An 18962-nucleotide genomic window follows, 5' to 3' on the forward strand; every position below is an offset into this window, starting at 1 on the left:
TTGCTTTTAAGTTGGTGGGTTGCGCCCAACTAAGGATGGCTTGGAGCTTCTTTGGTTCCATACAGAATCCCCGAGGGGAAATAATGTACCCTAAAAAGGATACCTCCGTGACATGAAACTCACACTTCTCCAGCTTGGCATAAAGGTGATTTTCACGTAATTTTTGAAGAACCTGACGCACCTGGGTAACATGTTGTTCTATAGAGTCAGAATAGATCAGGATATCGTCTAAGTAAACGACCACGAATCTTCCAAGAAAATCACGGAGCACATCGTTAATGAGATCCTGGAAAACTGCCGGAGCGTTAGACAAGCCGAACGGCATCACCAGATACTCGTAGTGACCCAACTGAGTACTGAACGCCGTTTTCCACTCATCTCCCGACTTGATTCGGATGAGGTTATACGCTCCCTCCAGGTCAATCTTAGAAAAAATCACAGCCGAACGCAGCTGATCAAAGAGGACAGAAATCTGCGGCAGAGGGTAAGTATTTTTAATTGAGATCTTATTCAGAGCTCTAAAGTCAATGCAAGGTCTGAGTGATCCATCTTTCTTCTCCACAAAGAAGAAGCCTGCACTTAAAGGGGATTTAGATGGCCTGATAAATCCTTTCCCTAGGCTCTCCTTAACATACTCATTCATGGCCGCAGTTTCTGGTCCGGACAATGCATATAACCTTCCCTTTGGCAATGTGGCACCAGGAATTAGCTCAATAGCACAATCATAAGGCCGATGGGGAGGCAGAATGTCCGCATTGCCCTTGGAAAATACATCAACAAAGTCCTGGTATTCCACGGGAATGGGTTCAGGAATGGCAGCAGCTATTCTGACGGGAAACGTAATACATTCCTTATTACAGATGGTACCCCATTGTGAGATCTCCCCCGACTGCCAATCAATGATGGGATTATGAAAGGCCAGCCAAGGATGACCCAGAACCACTGGAACTGCTGGGCAATGGGTAAGGAAAAACTCAATCTTTTCGGAATGAAGAGCTCCTACCGTAAGTAGTACAGGGGGTGTACAGAGGGAAATAACCCCATTGGACAAGGGACTCCCATCTAAACCATGCATGGTGATACACCTACCCAAGGTTAACTGAGGAATACCTAAGGCCTTGGCCCACGTTAAGTCCATAAAGTTCCCTGCAGCTCCACTGTCAACAAAAGCCGACACCGAAGAACTGAGGCTGCCAAAGGAAACTTTAGCTGGGACTAACAGGGAGTTACTCGAGGAGATAAGCTGCAGACCAAAGTGAACCCCCTCACAATTCACTTGGTCGAGGCGTTTCCCGACTTGTTCGGACAATTACGGGCAAAATGTCCCTTACCCCCACAGTACAAACAAAGACCAGAGTTTTGCCTTCTGGCTCTTTCTTCTGGAGACAGCCTGGAGAGACCCATCTGCATGGGCTCCTCTATGTCTTCAGGAATGGAAAATACACAAGGAGTAGACCTGACAGGTGCTCCTTTTTCAGCCCTCCGCTTTCTGAGACGACGATCAATCTTAATAGAAAGCTCCATGAGTTTATCGAGCGTCTCAGGAGCGGGATACTGAAGGAGACTGTCTTTTATAGACTCAGATAAGCCGAGGCGAAACTGACTGCGCAGAGCTGGGTCATTCCAGCCACAGTCGTTCGACCAACGGCGAAACTCTGTACAATAAACCTCTGCAGGATCTCTACCTTGTCTGAGAGCGCGTAACTGACTCTCGGCGGATGCCTCCCTATCAGGGTCATCATACAAAAGCCCTAAAGACCCCAGAAAGGCGTCTACTGACAACAATGCCGGATCCTCTGCTTTTAAACCAAAAGCCCAGGTCTGGGGATCCCCCTGGAGCAAAGAAATAATAATTCCGACCCGCTGAGATTCAGTACCTGAGGAGATTGGTCTTAAACGAAAATAAAGTTTACAGGACTCTTTAAAATTAAAAAACTGCTTCCTATCACCAGAAAAACGGTCAGGCAAGTGCATTTTTGGTTCAGGGACTACCCTCGGGGAAGTTCGTAAAAGATCTTCCTGCGACTTCACCCGAAGGGAAAGATCCTGAACCATTTGAGTAAGTTCTTGAATCTGGCTAACTAGAAGCTGGCCAGGATTTGGCCCTAAACCAGTGGGATTCATGGGGCCGACAATTCTTACAAAACTGAATAAGGGAAAAAATCAAATCCTGTTTAATTTTAAGTTTTGGTTTGGCCGGTAATAATGTTATGATTCCAGCACTCTGGTCTGAGGTGGTCCTATTGCAAGGACCGGAGCACTGGAACGGAATGCTGGGGAAGGGAGCGGGAATAGAAAGTAGCCCCTGGCGCCCTAACTCCGTTGTCTCGCCCGTGTTGTCAGAAATCCCCTGCGAGACTATGGTTGCTTGAGCCCATGGCAGCCGCGTTTGAAGGGCGGATTATGTCTGCCCAACTCCGATGCCCCCTCAGGTCTTAATGGGAGACAAAGGGAAATCCGAGACAGGGTGATAACAAGGGGCCCTCTGACTAAACAACCAGGCCAGGGGCTACAAGCTAACTGACTAAACCTGAGGTATGTGCGGTAACCCGCCAGGGAAAAGGACAACCAAAATCCACTAGTCCGTACTCCTACCCAGCACCGCTGGATACCAGAGTGGATCTGTGGGAGCGGAATCCTCCGCAAAAGCTCCGAAACACAAATAATAAATGACAAATAATAAAGCGGCCCAAGCCGCAACACACGGCTACGCCGTGACTCACGAACACCACTGGATGTTCAAAAGGTGCTCAGTCAGGACTCCAGGAACAGATGACGACTTCCGAGTTCAGGACAACTGAGAACAGGAACGACCGGATACAGCAGGACTGGAAACACTCACAGCAAACAGATTCAGCATGCAGGAAGCTATTACCGGCGTCTGTGAGAAGCCCAGGAAGTGTATTTAACAGGGAGTCCTCCAATCAGCTGTTTGGAGGCTGATTGGATTAGATGCCATACAGCTGCCAAGCTGCATGGCCAGGAAAACAGATATCTATTAATTAAATTGAACCCAGCAACGGGGAAACGCAGTCCGTAAGTGGCGTCCCCGTTGCTAGGGTCCGTGCGGCTCCGTGCGCCCGGCGTCTAGCGTTGCCAGGGAGCCGGCGGCTGAACGCGCACGGCGTCCCTGGTTGCTAGGCGCCGGGCCGCACCGACGAGCGGACCCCGGCGCCTAACAACAATATTATTTTTAGTCCTAAAATTTGCACCGAGGTCGCTGGATGACTAAACTAAGTTACCCAAGGGGCCGACACAAACACCTGGCCCATCTAGGAGTGGCACTGCAGTGTCAGACAGGATGGCACTTCAAAAAAATAGTCCCCAAACAGCACATGATGCAAAGAAAAAAGAGGCGCAATGAGGTAGCTGTGTGACTAAGCTAAGCGACCCAAGTGGCCGACACAAACACCTGGCCCATCTAGGAGTGGCACTGCAGTGTCAGACAGGATGGCACTTCAAAAAAATAGTCCCCAAACAGCACATGATGCAAAGAAAAAAAGAGGTGCACCAAGGTCGCTGGATGGCTAAGCTAAGCGACACAAGTGGCCGACACAAACACCTGGCCCATCTAGGAGTGGCACTGCAGTGTCAGGCAGGATGGCACTTCAAAAAAATAGTCCCCAAACAGCACATGATGCAAAGAAAAAAAAGAGGCCCAATGAGGTAGCTGTGTGACTAAGCTAAGCGACCCAAGTGGCCGACACAAACACCTGGCCCATCTAGGAGTGGCACTGCAGTTTTCTAGCGAGAGGATGAGTGCTTCCATCCTCATGTGAAGCTGAACCACTAGCCATGAACATAGGCCAGGGACTTAGCCGTTCCTTGCCACTCCGTGTCGTAAATGGCATATTGGCAAGTTTACGCTTCTCCTCAGACGATTTTAATTTTGATTTTTGGGTCATTTTACTGAACTTTTGTGTTTTGGATTTTACATGCTCTGTACTATGACATTGGGCATCGGCCTTGGCAGACGACGTTGATGGCATTTCATCGTCTCGGCCATGACTAGTGGCAGCAGCTTCAGCACGAGGTGGAAGTGGATCTTGATCTTTCCCTATTTTACCCTCCACATTTTTGTTCTCCATTTTTTAATGTGTGGAATTATATGCCAGTATCAATAGCAATGGCCTACTACTATATATACTATGCAAAACTGAAATGCACCACAGGTATGGATGGATAGTATACTTGACGACACAGAGGTAGGTAGAGCAGTGGCCTACTGTACCGTACTGCTATATATTATATACTGGTGATCAGCAAACTGTGCAAAACTGAAATGCACCACAGGTATAGATGAATAGTATACTTGACGACACAGAGGTAGGTAGAGCAGTGGCCTTCTGTACCGTACTCCTATATATTATATACTGGTGGTCAGCAAAATTATGCACTGTACTCCTACCATATACTACAATGCAGCACAGATATGGAGCGTTTTTCAGGCAGAGAACGTATAATACTGGTGGTCACTGGTCAGCAAAACTCTGCACTGTACTCCTCCTATATAATATACTGGTGGTCCCCAGTCCCCACAATAAAGCAGTGTGAGCACAGATATATGCAGCACACTGAGCACAGATATGGAGCGTTTTTCAGGCAGAGAACATATAATACTGGTGGTCACTGGTCAGCAAAACTCTGCACTGTACTCCTCCTATATAATATACTGGTGGTCCCCAGTCCCCACAATAAAGCAGTGTGGGCACAGATATATGCAGCACACTGAGCACAGATATGGAGCGTTTTTCAGGCAGACAACGTATAATACTGGTGGTCACTGGTCAGCAAAACTCTGCACTGTACTCCTCCTATATAATATACTGTTTGTCCCCAGTCCCCACAATAAAGCAGTGTGAGCACAGATATATGCAGCACACTGAGCACAGATATGGAGCATTTTTCAGGCAGAGAATGTATAATACTGGTGGTCACTGGTCAGCAAAACTCTGCACTGTACTCCTCCTATATAATATACTGGTGGTCCCCAGTCCCCACAATAAAGCAGTGTGAGCACAGATATATGCAGCACACTGAGCACAGATATGGAGCGTTTTTCAGGCAGACAACGTATAATACTGGTGGTCACTGGTCAGCAAAACTCTGCACTGTACTCCTCCTATAATACTGCTGGTCCCCAGAATAAAGATATGGGGCCCCCTGAAACAAAGTGAGAGGACGCCAGCCACGTCCTCTCACTATCATTTCCAATGCACGAGTGAAAAATGGCAGTGACCCGCGGCTCCTGCTATAGAATCCGAATCTCGCGAGAATCCGACAGCGGGATGATGACGTTCGGGCGCGCTCGGGTTAACCGAGCCATACGGGAGAATCCGAGTATGCCTCGGACCCGTGTAAAATGGGTGAAGTTCGGGGGGGTTCGGTTTCCGAGGAACCGAACCCACTCATCTCTAATTATGCCCCACAAAGAAATGCCCCTTGCACCATAATAAGCCCACACAGTAATTCCACTGACACCATATAAAGTACCCACAGTATTACCCCTGACACCGTACTATGGCCCCACAGTTATGCCCCTGTCACCATATTATGCCCCACACAGTAATGCACCAGAACCGTATTATGCCTCCACAGTAATACTCCTGTCACCATACTAGGCCCCACAGTTATGTCCCCATAACCCCATAACCGTGCTAACAGGGCCGGTCCTATACCGTGTGGCGCCCAGTGTGAAAGTTTCCACTGGCACACACCCCCCCCCCCCCCCGCAGGAAAACAGTTAGCATCAAAAAATAGGCCTCATAGGGGAGGGGCATGTCCACAGTTATGCCCCCAGTAGTTGTGCACCCAGTAGATTTGCCCCAAGTAGTTGTGCCCCCCAGTTGATTTGCCCCCTGTAGCTGTGCCCCCAGTAGATTCCCCCCCTGTAGCTATGCCCCCCGTAGATTTGCCCCAGTAGTTGTGCCGCCTATAGCTATGCCCCCAGTAGATGTGCCCCTGTTGCTGTGCCCCCAGTAGTTGTGCCCCCTGTTGCTGTGCCCCCAGTAGTTGTGCCCCAGGTCACTGTGCCCCAGTAGTTGTGCCCCCTGTTGCTGTGCCCCTAGTAGTTTTGCCCCCTGTTGCTGTGCCCCCAGTAGTTGTGCCCCCTGTTGCTGTGCCCCTAGTAGTTGTGCCCCCTGTCGCTGTGCTTCCAGTAGTTGTGCCCCCTGTTGCTGTGCCCCTTAGTAGCCGCTTACAAACACACACACAAAAAAAAACAATACTTACCACTGCCCCGCTCCTGCTTCCCGATCGCTGCTGCTGCTGCTCCGTCTGGCCACCCGCGGCTCCTCTCTACGGGAGAGACGTCATGACATCTCTCCCACAGCAGCGCCACACAGACACTAGATGTCACTAATGACCTCTAGCGTCTGACAGGTGTGCCGGCTGCAGCGGACACCAACACAGTCCACGGCATCTGCTGCAGCCGGGGAGTGGGGAGCTGGGTGCGGGTAGACGGCGGGCGCCTGCAGCCGCGCCCCCAGGCTGCAGCGCCCCGGATGCAGGCACTGCTTGCCTGCACCAAGATCCGCTCCTGCATATTATGTCCCAGTACCTGCTCTCAGGGGTTTTGCTCATTGTCAAGGGTTCAGCCCGTTGTCAGGGGTTTTGCTCATTGTCAGGGGTTCTGCTTATTGTGAGGTGAACAGCTAGCCGCAGCCACCATAGGTTTGCTGTCCCAGTGGGGGTCGCCTGACCCTTTCAACCTTTTGAAAATGTACCTCCTATAAAGGCTGCCACCTCCTCTTGCATTTGAAATAACTGTCTACTCTGAGGTGGCGGCCATTTTGGGAGAGACATTTTCAATATTAAGAGCAGTGGCCCTCTCAGTAGCGGGCAGCGGCGGGAGGCAGCGTGCATTATGAGGCCCAGGCCCTGCACTCTCTGCCAGAGCAGCTGGGCCTGGGACAGTTGTGCTCCGAGCACCCTCGTGAATCGTGATGGCGGCTCGGTACATAAGTATTGGTGATGTAGCGTTGTACGCAATATGCACATATCTACACTGGAGGAGGCATAACTGAGCTGTAATGGGGTGTTCTTATGTAGGCAAAGTTAAGTGAGGCCGTGTCAACAGAACTGCTGGGTATCAGAATCAGCTACATGTCAACTCTGTAATATGAACATTTGCATAATAAGATTGACGTAAAGAACTTTTTCCATCTCACCATCCAAATCAGGGGCAAATGCAGGATTTCTGGATGGAGGTTTCGAAATGCTTGATATTAGAGCGATTGTCACTAGCCCATTAAGGAGGCATAATTAGCATGTAATAAGCCCCAAACAAAATGCAGTTTATGTAATACAGTACATCAGACATATGCAGGCCCAAAGTGGATGGACATAAAGGGCCTAATTCAGACCCGATCGCTGCAGTGGAAGCGATCGTAGCCTGATGCCTTATGTCTAGTGTGCACGTGCAGCGGCCGCACTGCGCGTGCGCACCCAGTGAGATGCGAAAGCATTTTCTGCTGTGATCACCTCTGCCTGATTGAAAAGCAGAGTCAGTCGCGGGGTGGGAGGGGGCATGCCAACGTGCCGCCCGTTGCTGGGGCGGGACGCATGACGTCACACACAGCCGCTGCAACCAGAACATGGTGGGTAGCCGCCTGCCAGCACAGCTAGCAGGGAGCTACCTGGCGGGTACTTTATCTCTGTCCACTTTATCTCTCTCCAAGGCTTAGTAAATAGACCCATTAATCTCTTACTTGGCCTTCTCACTTATTTGTTAAGGAATATCTAAAGAGATGACTGTACTATTCATATATTGTTTTAATCTGTCTGCAGATAAAAATGACATTTGATTATTTCACGCACAAAGGAATCAGATTTGAAAATAAAACATATACAGAGGAAAGTCTCAAATATGCAGAAAATGACTTTGAAGTATGGGATGATGATGTCTACAATGTAACCTACCCCAAATCAGGTAATTTACTGTATATACACTGTTTGCATTGTTATTTCATAAAGACATATGTCAGGCCTGTCCTATACAGATCTCAGCCATGAGCAAGCTGCGAGGAAGAAAATGGAGTAAACAAAACATCAGAAAACAGGAAAGTCCTTGACTTGCATACAGTGTTTTAATGCTCACTTTGGAGGACTTTCTCATCTTGTGACTGCTTCGCCCTTTACTCCAGATTCTTCCAGTGCTGTGTATGTTGATACTCATTTGCTAATGGAATGTCAGAGAAAGGAGAGGACTGATCATGGAAATGCACAGAGGATGAGTTATACATCGTTCTGTTGGTAGAGCATACAGTATATTGCATGTTTTTGCATTGTGCATGCACCAGAACTGAATGCACACAAATACAAGCAAAACACTTGCATTTTGATCATATCTACATAAGCAAATTTCAGTGAGGGCATGTCTAGAGAACTATGCACTATGCAGACCTAGGCGCAGCTGTAAAATGCCTGTTTCCATGGGGATACGGTCATTAGGTCGACAGCACTTAGGTCGACAGTCATTAGGTCAACCACTATTGGTCGACATGTATTAGGTTGACAGGGTCACTAGGTCAACATGGTCATTAGGTCAACATGTACTAGGTCGACAGGTCAAAAAGTCGACATTAGTTTTTCAAATTTTTTGAACTTTTTCATACTACAATCCACGTGGACTACGATTGGGAACAGTAACCTGTGCTGAGTGCACTGGTAGTGGAGCGACGCACCTTGCCATGCGAGGGGACATGGTGCACCAACTGGAGTTCCCCGTCACTTTACGAAGAAAACAACACCAAAAAAAGTAAAAAAACTCATGTCGACCATCTTCCATGTCGACCTTGTTCATGTCGACCTAGTGACCATGTTGACAAACAGTGGTCGACCTAATGACTGTCGACCTAAGCGTTGGCGACCCAACGACCCATACCCGTTTCCATGTGTTCTTTTTTAGCATGATTGGTACAAAAGTTGTCCCACTAAAAATATACAAAACCTATTACCACTAACTTCCAAGCGCCTGTAAAAGAGATGGCGTTTTGTGGGAAATAAGAGTTTATTCGGCCACCTACTAACACTGTGATGCCCCACAATATGGACATTACCCTGTTTGCTGTGGATGGGGGTTGCATGCTGCAAAAATGGATACTAGTCTGGACTAAGGATCAGAGGGGATCTTGGACTTGCACTGGAGTCTTTAGAAGGAGCTTTCATTAACTGGGTGTTTAAACGGTCTGGTGGCTGACTGCGTAAAGCAGGATCCTGGGAGCCATTGGGGGCTTTGGTTGCCATAGTTTGCTGGTGGAGTTACAGGGTCTGGCTGAATAGAATTGTGGGCATTGGAGAAACAGCTAGAAAGTTGCTGCAGCCCTCACTGTCTAAGTGACTGTCCCAATGTCCTGTTATCTAGCTACTACACCAAAGTCCTGCCTCCCCATCTACATCAATTACAGCCCAGGAGAAGTATGAACCAGCAGCACACTGTTATACACTAACACTGGTTGCTGGTTGCTGTCCAGGAGCTGAGGTGCTGCAGCTGAGGACTGGGATGCTTATAAAGCCAGTTGCTGCCGACAGGCTACTACATTCTTCCTTTACACTTCACCTCCTGAAAACTAATAGGAAATCTTAATTGGTTTTATTAGATCCGTGTATTAAGCAACATCATAAGAATAGCTATCCAGTTAAGAAAAGTTAAAGTTGGGCTGAATATAAAGTAGGATTCATCTCCAAGATTCCTCCGTAATAGTAGCTTCAGTTTTAATGATGTTTGTCTTGGAAGTAGGGAAATGACCTTGCTGTAGTGTGAAATGCACATCACACTGATTTAAGAAGCCTCGACACTGTTTGGGATTTCCATCGTACTTGTTGGGAGTGGGTAACCGCAGAAGTGATGGAGAAAGAGCAACTGGAGGAGAGATGACTTGACTGATGGGAGAACTGGACTGAACTGAAGGATGCACTCTATCCAAGGAGGACTGAAACGAATCTTGACGCAAAGACATTTCTTGTAAATACTGGGTAAGCTGTTGCTGGGTGGACTCCAACCCTTCAAGGCAAGCTGCAATAGTTTGTGGGAGATCCATACTTAGGCCCTGCACACCAGTTGGATCCATAGGGCCAGTGCAAACTGTCAGTATGACTTTAGCTGTGACTGGTGGTTCCAAGCTGGGTTGCGGTTGGGAGACGGGCTCTCTGGGATGGTGGTACCCTGCAGTGTTAAAGTTCTTAGCCACCCCTGAGGTGACGACTGGTACTGAAGTCACTGAACTGAGTTCCGATTGGGAGATGGTCTCTCCGGAATGGAAGTGGGCTGGAAGAATAAAGTTCCTTCACATGGAGTGCTAACAATTTGAAGAAGAGGATACTGAAGGAAAGAAGAAAACCACAGGTTTTGGAAATCCAGAGGAGAATCGCTGGAGGACAAAAGACACCAGTACACCGTGACCTTGAGCCGGATCACCCCCTAGCAGACTAGAGCGGTGATGGAGACTACTACAGCAGAGTAGTGTCAGCCGTTGGACTTACATGGTGCCGGTACAGAGCAGGGAGCGTGTGAACTTAGGTGGATGGAGACTCTGAGAAGCGGAGATGCTATAATAACAGGAACCAGGATCGAGAGCACACTCTGGAAACTGGGAGCACAGAGCACTAACATGCACACTAGGCTGCATCAGACGTTGCACTGGCGCCAGACTGCCCCAGAATGCTACCAGAAATACCCTGTGATCTCCTGGAATTGGTGCAGCCTAATTAGCCAGCATCTGGCCTCTGATTGGTCCTTTGTGAACATGTGCCTGAATCCAATATTGTGGTGCCCACAGCACGGCACCTCCAGGACCAAAACTGCGTAGAGCTCCCCAGCATCGCCTGTTTGCCCCCTCCTGCCTCCCAGACCTCAGATCAGAAGGCCGCCGCCCGCTCCCGCCAGCCATCTCCACCCGCTGCAGAGCCGCTGGGAAAGAAGGCACAGCATCCAAGCCGGTAAGCTCCGGCTCCCCACCGCCCATCTCCCACTATCCGTGACAGGCATCTGTTTATGGTGCATGGACTTTATAGCTTTTTTGAACATTTCTACAAAACTCGTAGTCAAACTGTTGGTGGCTGTGTTGTGTGGAGCTGATGTAAAATGTTTAATACCATTGTCCAACATGAACATTTGGAATTCCACAGACACAAAATGTGGCCCATTGTCACTGCATACTTGCTCAGGTAGAATATTTCTTGCAAAGATTGTTCGCAGAACAGCAATTGTTTCCTCAGAAGTGGATTTCATCTTTATTACCACTGGCCATTTTGATTGAGCTTTCACTGTACAAAGACACATACAATCCATGAATTGACCAGTAAAGTCAATATGTACACACTACCATGGAGATGATGGCTATTCACAGGGGTGTAATGGGACTATGGGTGGTGAAGTTTGAACTCTCTGACATCTTTCACATCCTTTTATCAAAGTTTAATTTTGACCATCAATTCCTGGCCATCACACGTAGCTTCTATCGAGACTCTTCATTTTTACAGTGCCAAGGTGACATTCATGTATATTTCTAGAACTCTGTTTCACAGTTTTGGTGTTATTACCAGTCTGGACCAATACATTCGAGTTCCCTGAAAGACTGAAAGTTGGTCTTTCCTGGTCTAAAATCTATAATATTGAACATTGACATGGTTAAGCAAACCTTTGAAAGTCAAATCCATTAGTTTAGACAGTGCATGGTACTTCCTAATTTTCGATTGAAATAGCAAAATACAAAAAAAGATTGTCTCTTGGTTGGCGCACTTGGTTGGCACACTTAAGAAGAAAATGTACCTCTTTAAAATATAACTTTTATTAATATTGTTAAAAATTGCCTTGAAAATTTGAAAAATAAAGAGCAGACATATAAAGTGAAAAATCAGAAATCAAATATTAATTAAAATGGTTCACTGTGTATTATTGCTTTATATATATATTATATTTATATGCTTTATATATATATATTATATAGCTTTTATCGGCTTGTATATATGTAAACACCCATATGGTTATCTATTGGACTGCTTTCAATAAAGGATTAATAATTATATCCTGCAGGGCTGTTCGAAGGTTACTGCTAATCCAAATACATCTACCCTTATTTGTGTTATTAGAGGTTGAGTATGTTTTTAAATATTGGGATAAATGAGATATATACTCCAATAGTCACAGTATATGATCTCAATATTAATATCACTACATAGCTACTGAATGAGTAGAGCATTACATGAGTATATTCTCAAAATGCCAAGTGTATTGTTGATTTATTGGCAATTTATTGGGGTCATATATTAGGTTTATTTGGGATATAGGTAAATCCTCTAATTAATGTGCCTGTTTAGTGTCTGTTATGCAGATAGGTGGTCATTTCCGAGTTGTTAGCTCGCTAGCAGTTTTTAGCAGCTGTGCAAACGCTATGCCGCCTCCCACTGGGAGTGTATTTTAGCTTAGCAGAAGTGCAAACGAAAGGATCGCAGAGCGGCGGCAAAGTTTTTTTTTGCCGTTTTAGAGTAGCTCAATACCTACTCAGCGCTTGCGATGACTTCACACTGTTCAGTTCCTGTTTTGACGTCACAAACACGCCCTGCATTCCCCCAGCCACGCCTGCATTTTTCAAGGCACGCCTGCGTTTTTCCGTACACTCCCTGAAAATGGTCAGTTGACACCCAGAAACGCCCCCTTCATGTCAATCACTCTGCGGCCAACAGTGCGACTGAAAAGCTTTGTTAGACCTTGTGTGAAACTACATCGTTGTAATAATATGTCGCGCATGCGCATTGCGCCTCATACACATGCGCATAAGTGCCGTTTTTTTTTGCCTCATCGCTGCACAGCGAACGAAAGCAGCTAGCGAACAACTCGGAATGACCACCATAGTGTTATAATAACAGAAGATCAATGAGCATCTGTGCTCCTTAAAATAGGTCTGCTAACAGTTGGCAAAACTCCTTTTTGATATTCCGTACCATTAGATTATAATCACATTTATAATGCTGACATTTAATGAGAAGCTTTATTATTGAGATTTGTTTGCTAATAGTGGTTCAATTCTTGCTTATCTTATGGCTAAATTAGCACTCTATGATTCTGCAAGTCGCATCCATTGTACAGGTCTGTCTCATGAATAACAATTATCTAAATGTAATAATACGCTCTCAAATTCTGTTGACTACAGATGGAGCCGCACTCATCTAGTGCGGCTCCACCGCAACTGTGCACTCCTGGCGGGACTAGGCAATCAGGCGTCTAGCCCCGCTACGGGAGTGCACAGAGACGCTCCCATTGTAGTGAATTGGGCGCATGCGTGGCCCAGACGCTGTGATGGGCGCGCCTAGACGGGTCCGCCCAGGCACAGATGGAGCCACGATTAACATGGCTCCATCTGTATGATGTTGGGCACTTCAACTATTGCACAGATCGTTTCTGTATGTCCCTTATAAATTCTGTACCCTCTTAACTACAATGATTGCTCAACAACACTGGTGATAAGTATAGTGATGTGCACCGGACATTTTTCGGGTTTTGTGTTTTGGTTTTGGATTCGGTTCCGCGGCCGTGTTTTGGATTCGGACGCGTTTTGGCAAAACCTCCCTGAAAATGTTTTGTCGGATTCGGGTGTGTTTTGGATTCGGGTGTTTTTTTACAAAAAACCCTCAAAAACAGCTTAAATCATAGAATTTGGAGGTCATTTTGATCCCATAGTATTATTAACCTCAATAACCATAATTTCCACTCATTTCCAGTCTATTCTGAACACCTCACACCTCACAATATTATTTTTAGTCCTAAAATTTGCACCGAGGTCATTGGATGACTAAGCTAAGCGACCCAAGTGGCCGACACAAACACCTGGCCCATCTAGGAGTGGCACTGCAGTGTCAGACAGGATGGTCGATTTAAAAAATAGTCCCCAAACAGCACATGATGCAAAGAAAAAAAGAGGTGCACTGTGGTCGCTGGATGGCTAAGCTAAGCGACACAAGTGGCCGACACAAACACCTGGCCCATCTAGGAATGGCACTGCAGTGTCAGGCAGGATGGCACTTCAAAAAAATAGTCCCCAAACAGCACATGATGCAAAGAAAAATGAAAGAAAAAAGAGGTACAAGATGGAATTGTCCTTGGGCCCTCCCACCCACCCTTATGTTGTATAAACAGGACATGCACAGTTTAACAAACCCATCATTTCAGCGACAGGGTCTGCCACACAACTGTGACTGAAATGACTGGTTGGTTTGGGCCCCCACCAAAAAAGAAGCAATCAATCTCTCCTTGCACAAACTGGCTCTACAGAGGCAAGATGTCCACCTCCTCCTCATCGTCCGATTCCTCACCCCTTTCACTGTATACATCCCCCTCCTCACAGATTATTAATTTGTCCCCACTGGAATCCACCATCTCAGGTCCCTGTGTACTTTCTGGAGGCAATTGCTGGTGAATGTCTCCACGGAGGAATTGATTATAATTCATTTTGATGAACATCATCTTCTCCACATTTTCTGGAAGTAACCTCGTACGCCGATTGCTGACAAGGTGAGCGGCTGCACTAAACACTCTTTCGGAGTACACACTGGAGGGGGGGCAACTTAGGTAAAATAAAGCCAGTTTGTGCAAGGGCCTCCAAATTGCCTCTTTTTCCTGCCAGTATACATACGGACTGTCTGACGTGCCTACTAGGATGCGGTCACTCATATAATCCTCCACCATTCTTTCAATGGTGAGAGAATCATATGCAGTGACAGTAGACGACATGTCAGTAATCGTTGGCAGGTCCTTCAGTCCGGACCAGATGTCAGCACTCACTCCAGACTGCCCTGCATCACCGCCAGCGGGTGGGCTCGGAATTCTTAGCCTTTTCCTCGCACCCCCAGTTGCGGGAGAATGTGAAGGAGCAGCTGTTAACGGGTCACGTTCCGCTTGACTTGACAATTTTCTCACCAGCTGGTCTTTGAATCTCTGCAAACTTGTGTCTGCCGGAAAGAGAGATCCAACGTAGGTTTTAAATCTAGGATCGAGCACGGTGGCCAAAATGTAGTGCTCTGATTTCAACAGATTAACCACCCGTGAATCCTGGTTTAGCGAATTAAGGGCTCCATCCACAAGTCCCACATGCCTAGCGGAATTGCTCTGTTTTAGCTCCTCCTTCAATGTCTCCAGCTTCTTCTGCAACAGCCTGATGAGGGGAATGACCTGACTCAGGCTGGCAGTGTCTGAACTGACTTCACGTGTGGCAAGTTCAAAGGGTTGCAGAACCTTGCACAACGTTGAAATCATTCTCCACTGCGCTTGAGTCAGGTGCATTCCCCCTCCTTTGCCTTTATCGTGTGCAGATGTATAGGCTTGAATGGCCTTTTGCTGCTCCTCCATCCTCTGAAGCATATAGAGGGTTGAATTCCACCTCGTTACCACCTCTTGCTTCAGATGATGGCAGGCCAGGTTCAGGACTGTTTGCTGGTGCTCCAGTCTTCAGCACGCGGTGGCTGAATGCCGAAAGTGGCCCGCAATTCTTCGGGCCACCGACAGCATCTCTTGCACGCCCCTGACGTTTTTTAAAGAATTCTGCACCACCAAATTCAATGTATTTGCAAAACATGGGACGTGCTGGAATTTGCCCAGATGTAATGCACGCACAATATTGGTGGCGTTTCCCGATGTCACAAATCCCCAGGAGAGTCCAATTGGGGTAAGCCATTCTGCGATGATGTTCCTCAGTTTCCGTAAGAGGTTGTCAGCTGTGTGCCTCTTATGGAAAGCGGTGATACAAAGCGTAGCCTGCCTAGGAATGAGTTGGCGTTTGCGAGATGCTGCTACTGGTGCCGCCGCTGCTGTTCTTGCTGCGGGAGGCAATACATCTACCCAGTGGGCTGTCACAGTCATATAGTCCTGAGTCTGCCCTGCTCCACTTGTCCACATGTCCGTGGTTAAGTGGACATTGGGTACAACTGCATTTTTTAGGACACTGGTGACTCTTTTTCTGACGTCTGTGTACATTTTCGGTATCGCCTGCCTAGAGAAATGGAACCTAAGTGGTATTTGGTACCGAGGACACAGTACCTCAATCAAGTCTCTAGTTGCCTGTGAATTAACGGTGGATACCGGACACACGTTTCTCACCACCCAGGCTGACAAGACCTGAGTTATCCGCTTTGCAGCAGGATGACTGCTGTGATATTTCATCTTCCTCGCAAAGGACTGTTGGACAGTCAATTGCTTACTGGAAGTAGTACAAGTGGTCTTCTGATTTCCCCTCTGGGATGACGATCGACTCCCAGCAGCAACAACAGCAGCGCCAGCAGCAGTAGGCGTTACACTCAAGGATGCATCGGAGGAATCCCAGGCAGGAGAGGACTCGTCAGACTTGCCAGTGACATGGCCTGCATTACTATTGGCTTTCCTGTGTAAGGTGGAAATTGACACTGAGGGAGTTGGTGGTGTGGTTTGCAGGAGCTTGGTTACAAGAGAAAGGGTTTTAGTGGTCAGTGGACTGCTTCCGCTATCATCCAAAGTTTTTGAACTTGTCACTGACTTCTGATGAATGCGGTCCAGGTGACGTATAAGGGAGGATGTTCCGAGGTGGTTAACGTCCTTACTCCTACTTATTACAGCTTGACAAAGGCAACACACGGCTTGACACCTGTTGTCCGCATTTGTGTTGAAATAATTCCACACCGAAGAGGTGATTTTTTTTTGTATTTTTACCAGGCATGTCAATGGCCATATTCGTCCCACGGGCAACATGTGTCTACCCGGGTGCCTGACTTAAACAAACCACCTCACCATCAGAATCCTCCTTGTCAATTTCCTCCCCAGCGCCAGCAACACCCATATCCTCATCCTGGTGTACTTCAACAGTGACATCTTCAATTTGACTATCAGGAACTGGACTGCGGGTGCTCCTTCCAGCACTTGCAGGGGGCGTGCAAATGGTGGAAGGCGCAAGCTCTTCCCGTCCAGTGTTGGGAAGGTCAGGCATCGCAACCGACACAATTGGACTCTCCTTGGGGATTTGTGATTTAGAAGAACGTACAGTTCTTTGCTGTGCTTTTGCCAGCTTAAGTCTTTTCATTTTTCTAGCGAGAGGATGAGTGCTTCCATCCTCATGTGAATCTGAACCACTAGCCATGAACATAGGCCAGGGCCTCAGCCGTTCCTTGCCACTCCGTGTCGTAAATGGCATATTGGCAAGTTTACGCTTCTCATCAGACGCTTTCAATTTTGATTTTTGGGTCATTTTACTGAACTTTTGTTTTTTGGATTTTACATGCTCTCTACTATGACATTGGGCATCGGCCTTGGCAGACGACGTTGATGGCATTTCAGCGTCTCGGCCGTGACTAGTGGCAGCAGCTTCAGCACGAGGTGGAAGTGGATCTTGATCTTTCCCTATTTTAACCTCCACATTTTTGTTCTCCATTTTTTAATGTGTGGAATTATATGCCAGTATCAATAGCAATGGCCTACTAATATATATACTGCGCACAACTGAAATGCACCACAGGTATGGATGGATAGTATACTTGACGACACAGAGGTAGGTAGAGCAGTGGCCTTCCGTACCGTACTGCTATATATACTGGTGGTCACTGTCAGCAAACTGCAAAACTAAAATGCACCACAGGTATAGAATCTAGATGGATAGTATACTTGACGACACAGAGGTAGGTAGAGCAGTGGCCTTCCGTACCGTACTGCTATATATACTGGTGGTCACTGTCAGCAAACTGCAAAACTAAAATGCACCACAGGTATAGAATCTAGAAAGATAGTATACTTGATGACACAGAGGTAGGTAGAGCAGTGGCCTTCCGTACCGTACTGCTATATATACTGGTGGTCACTGTCAGCATACTGCAAAACTAAAATGCACCACAGGTATAGAATCTAGATGGATTGTATACTTGACGACACAGAGGTAGGTAGAGCAGTGGCCTTCCGTACCGTACTGCTATATATTCTGGTGGTCACTGTCAGCAAACTGCAAAACTAAAATGCACCACAGGTATAGAATCTAGATGGATAGTATACTTGGCGACACAGAGTTAGGTAGAGCAGTGGCCTTCCGTACCGTACTGCTATATATACTGGAGGTTGTACTGTCAGCAAAACTCTACACTGTACTCTTCCTATATAATACTGCTGGTCCCCAGTCCCCACAATAAAGCAGTGTGAGCACAGATATATGCAGCACACTGAGCACAGATATGGAGCGTTTTTCAGGCAGAGAACGGATAAAACTGGTGGTCACTAATCAGCAAAACTCTGCACTGTACTCCTCCTATATAATACAGCTGCTCCCCAGTCCCCACAATTAAGCAATAAGCACAAATATTTGCAGCAACATTAATAAACGGAGAGGACGCCAGCCACGTCCTCTCCCTAGCATTTCCAATGCACGAGTGAAAATGTCGGCGACGCGCGGCTCCTTATATAGAATACGAATCTCGCGAGAATCCGACCGCGGGATGATGACGTTCGGGCGCGCTCGGGTCAACCGAGCCATACGGGAGAATCCGAGTATGCCTCGGACCCGTGTAAAATGGGTGAAGTTCGGGGGGGTTCGGATTCCGAGGAACCGAACCCGCTCATCACTATATACTGGTGGTCAGCAAACTGTGCAAAACTGAAATGCACCACAGATATGGATGGATAGTATACTTGACGACACAGAGGTAGATAGAGCAGTGGCCTACTGTACCGTACTGCTATATATTATATACTGGTGGTCAGCAAACTGTGCAAAACTGAAATGCACCACAGGTATGGATGGATAGTATACTTGACGACACAGAGGTAGGTAGAGCAGTGGCCTACTGTACCGTACTGCTATATATTATATACTGGTGGTCAGCAAACTGTGCAAAACTGAAATGCACCACAGGTATGGATGGATAGTATACTTGACGACACAGAGGTAGGTAGAGCAGTGGCCTACTGTACCGTACTGCTATATATTATATACTGGTGGTCAGCAAACTGTGCAAAACTG

At 47.1% G+C, this 18962-nt stretch overlaps 1 protein-coding gene across 1 annotated transcript in view; it reads left to right on the forward strand.

The window, feature by feature from the left end:
* LOC134966189 (sulfotransferase 2B1-like) overlaps nt 1-18962 on the forward strand; it is a 129358-nt gene that overhangs the window by 51601 nt on the left and 58795 nt on the right. The window contains exon 2 of the mRNA XM_063942748.1: nt 7789-7930. Within this exon, the coding sequence (XP_063798818.1) occupies nt 7795-7930 (136 nt within the window). The 5' untranslated portion in view covers nt 7789-7794. The remainder of the gene's footprint in view (nt 1-7788; nt 7931-18962) is intronic.

This window comes from Pseudophryne corroboree, chromosome 10, assembly GCF_028390025.1.
Source record: "Pseudophryne corroboree isolate aPseCor3 chromosome 10, aPseCor3.hap2, whole genome shotgun sequence".
Lineage (NCBI taxonomy): Eukaryota > Metazoa > Chordata > Amphibia > Anura > Myobatrachidae > Pseudophryne > Pseudophryne corroboree.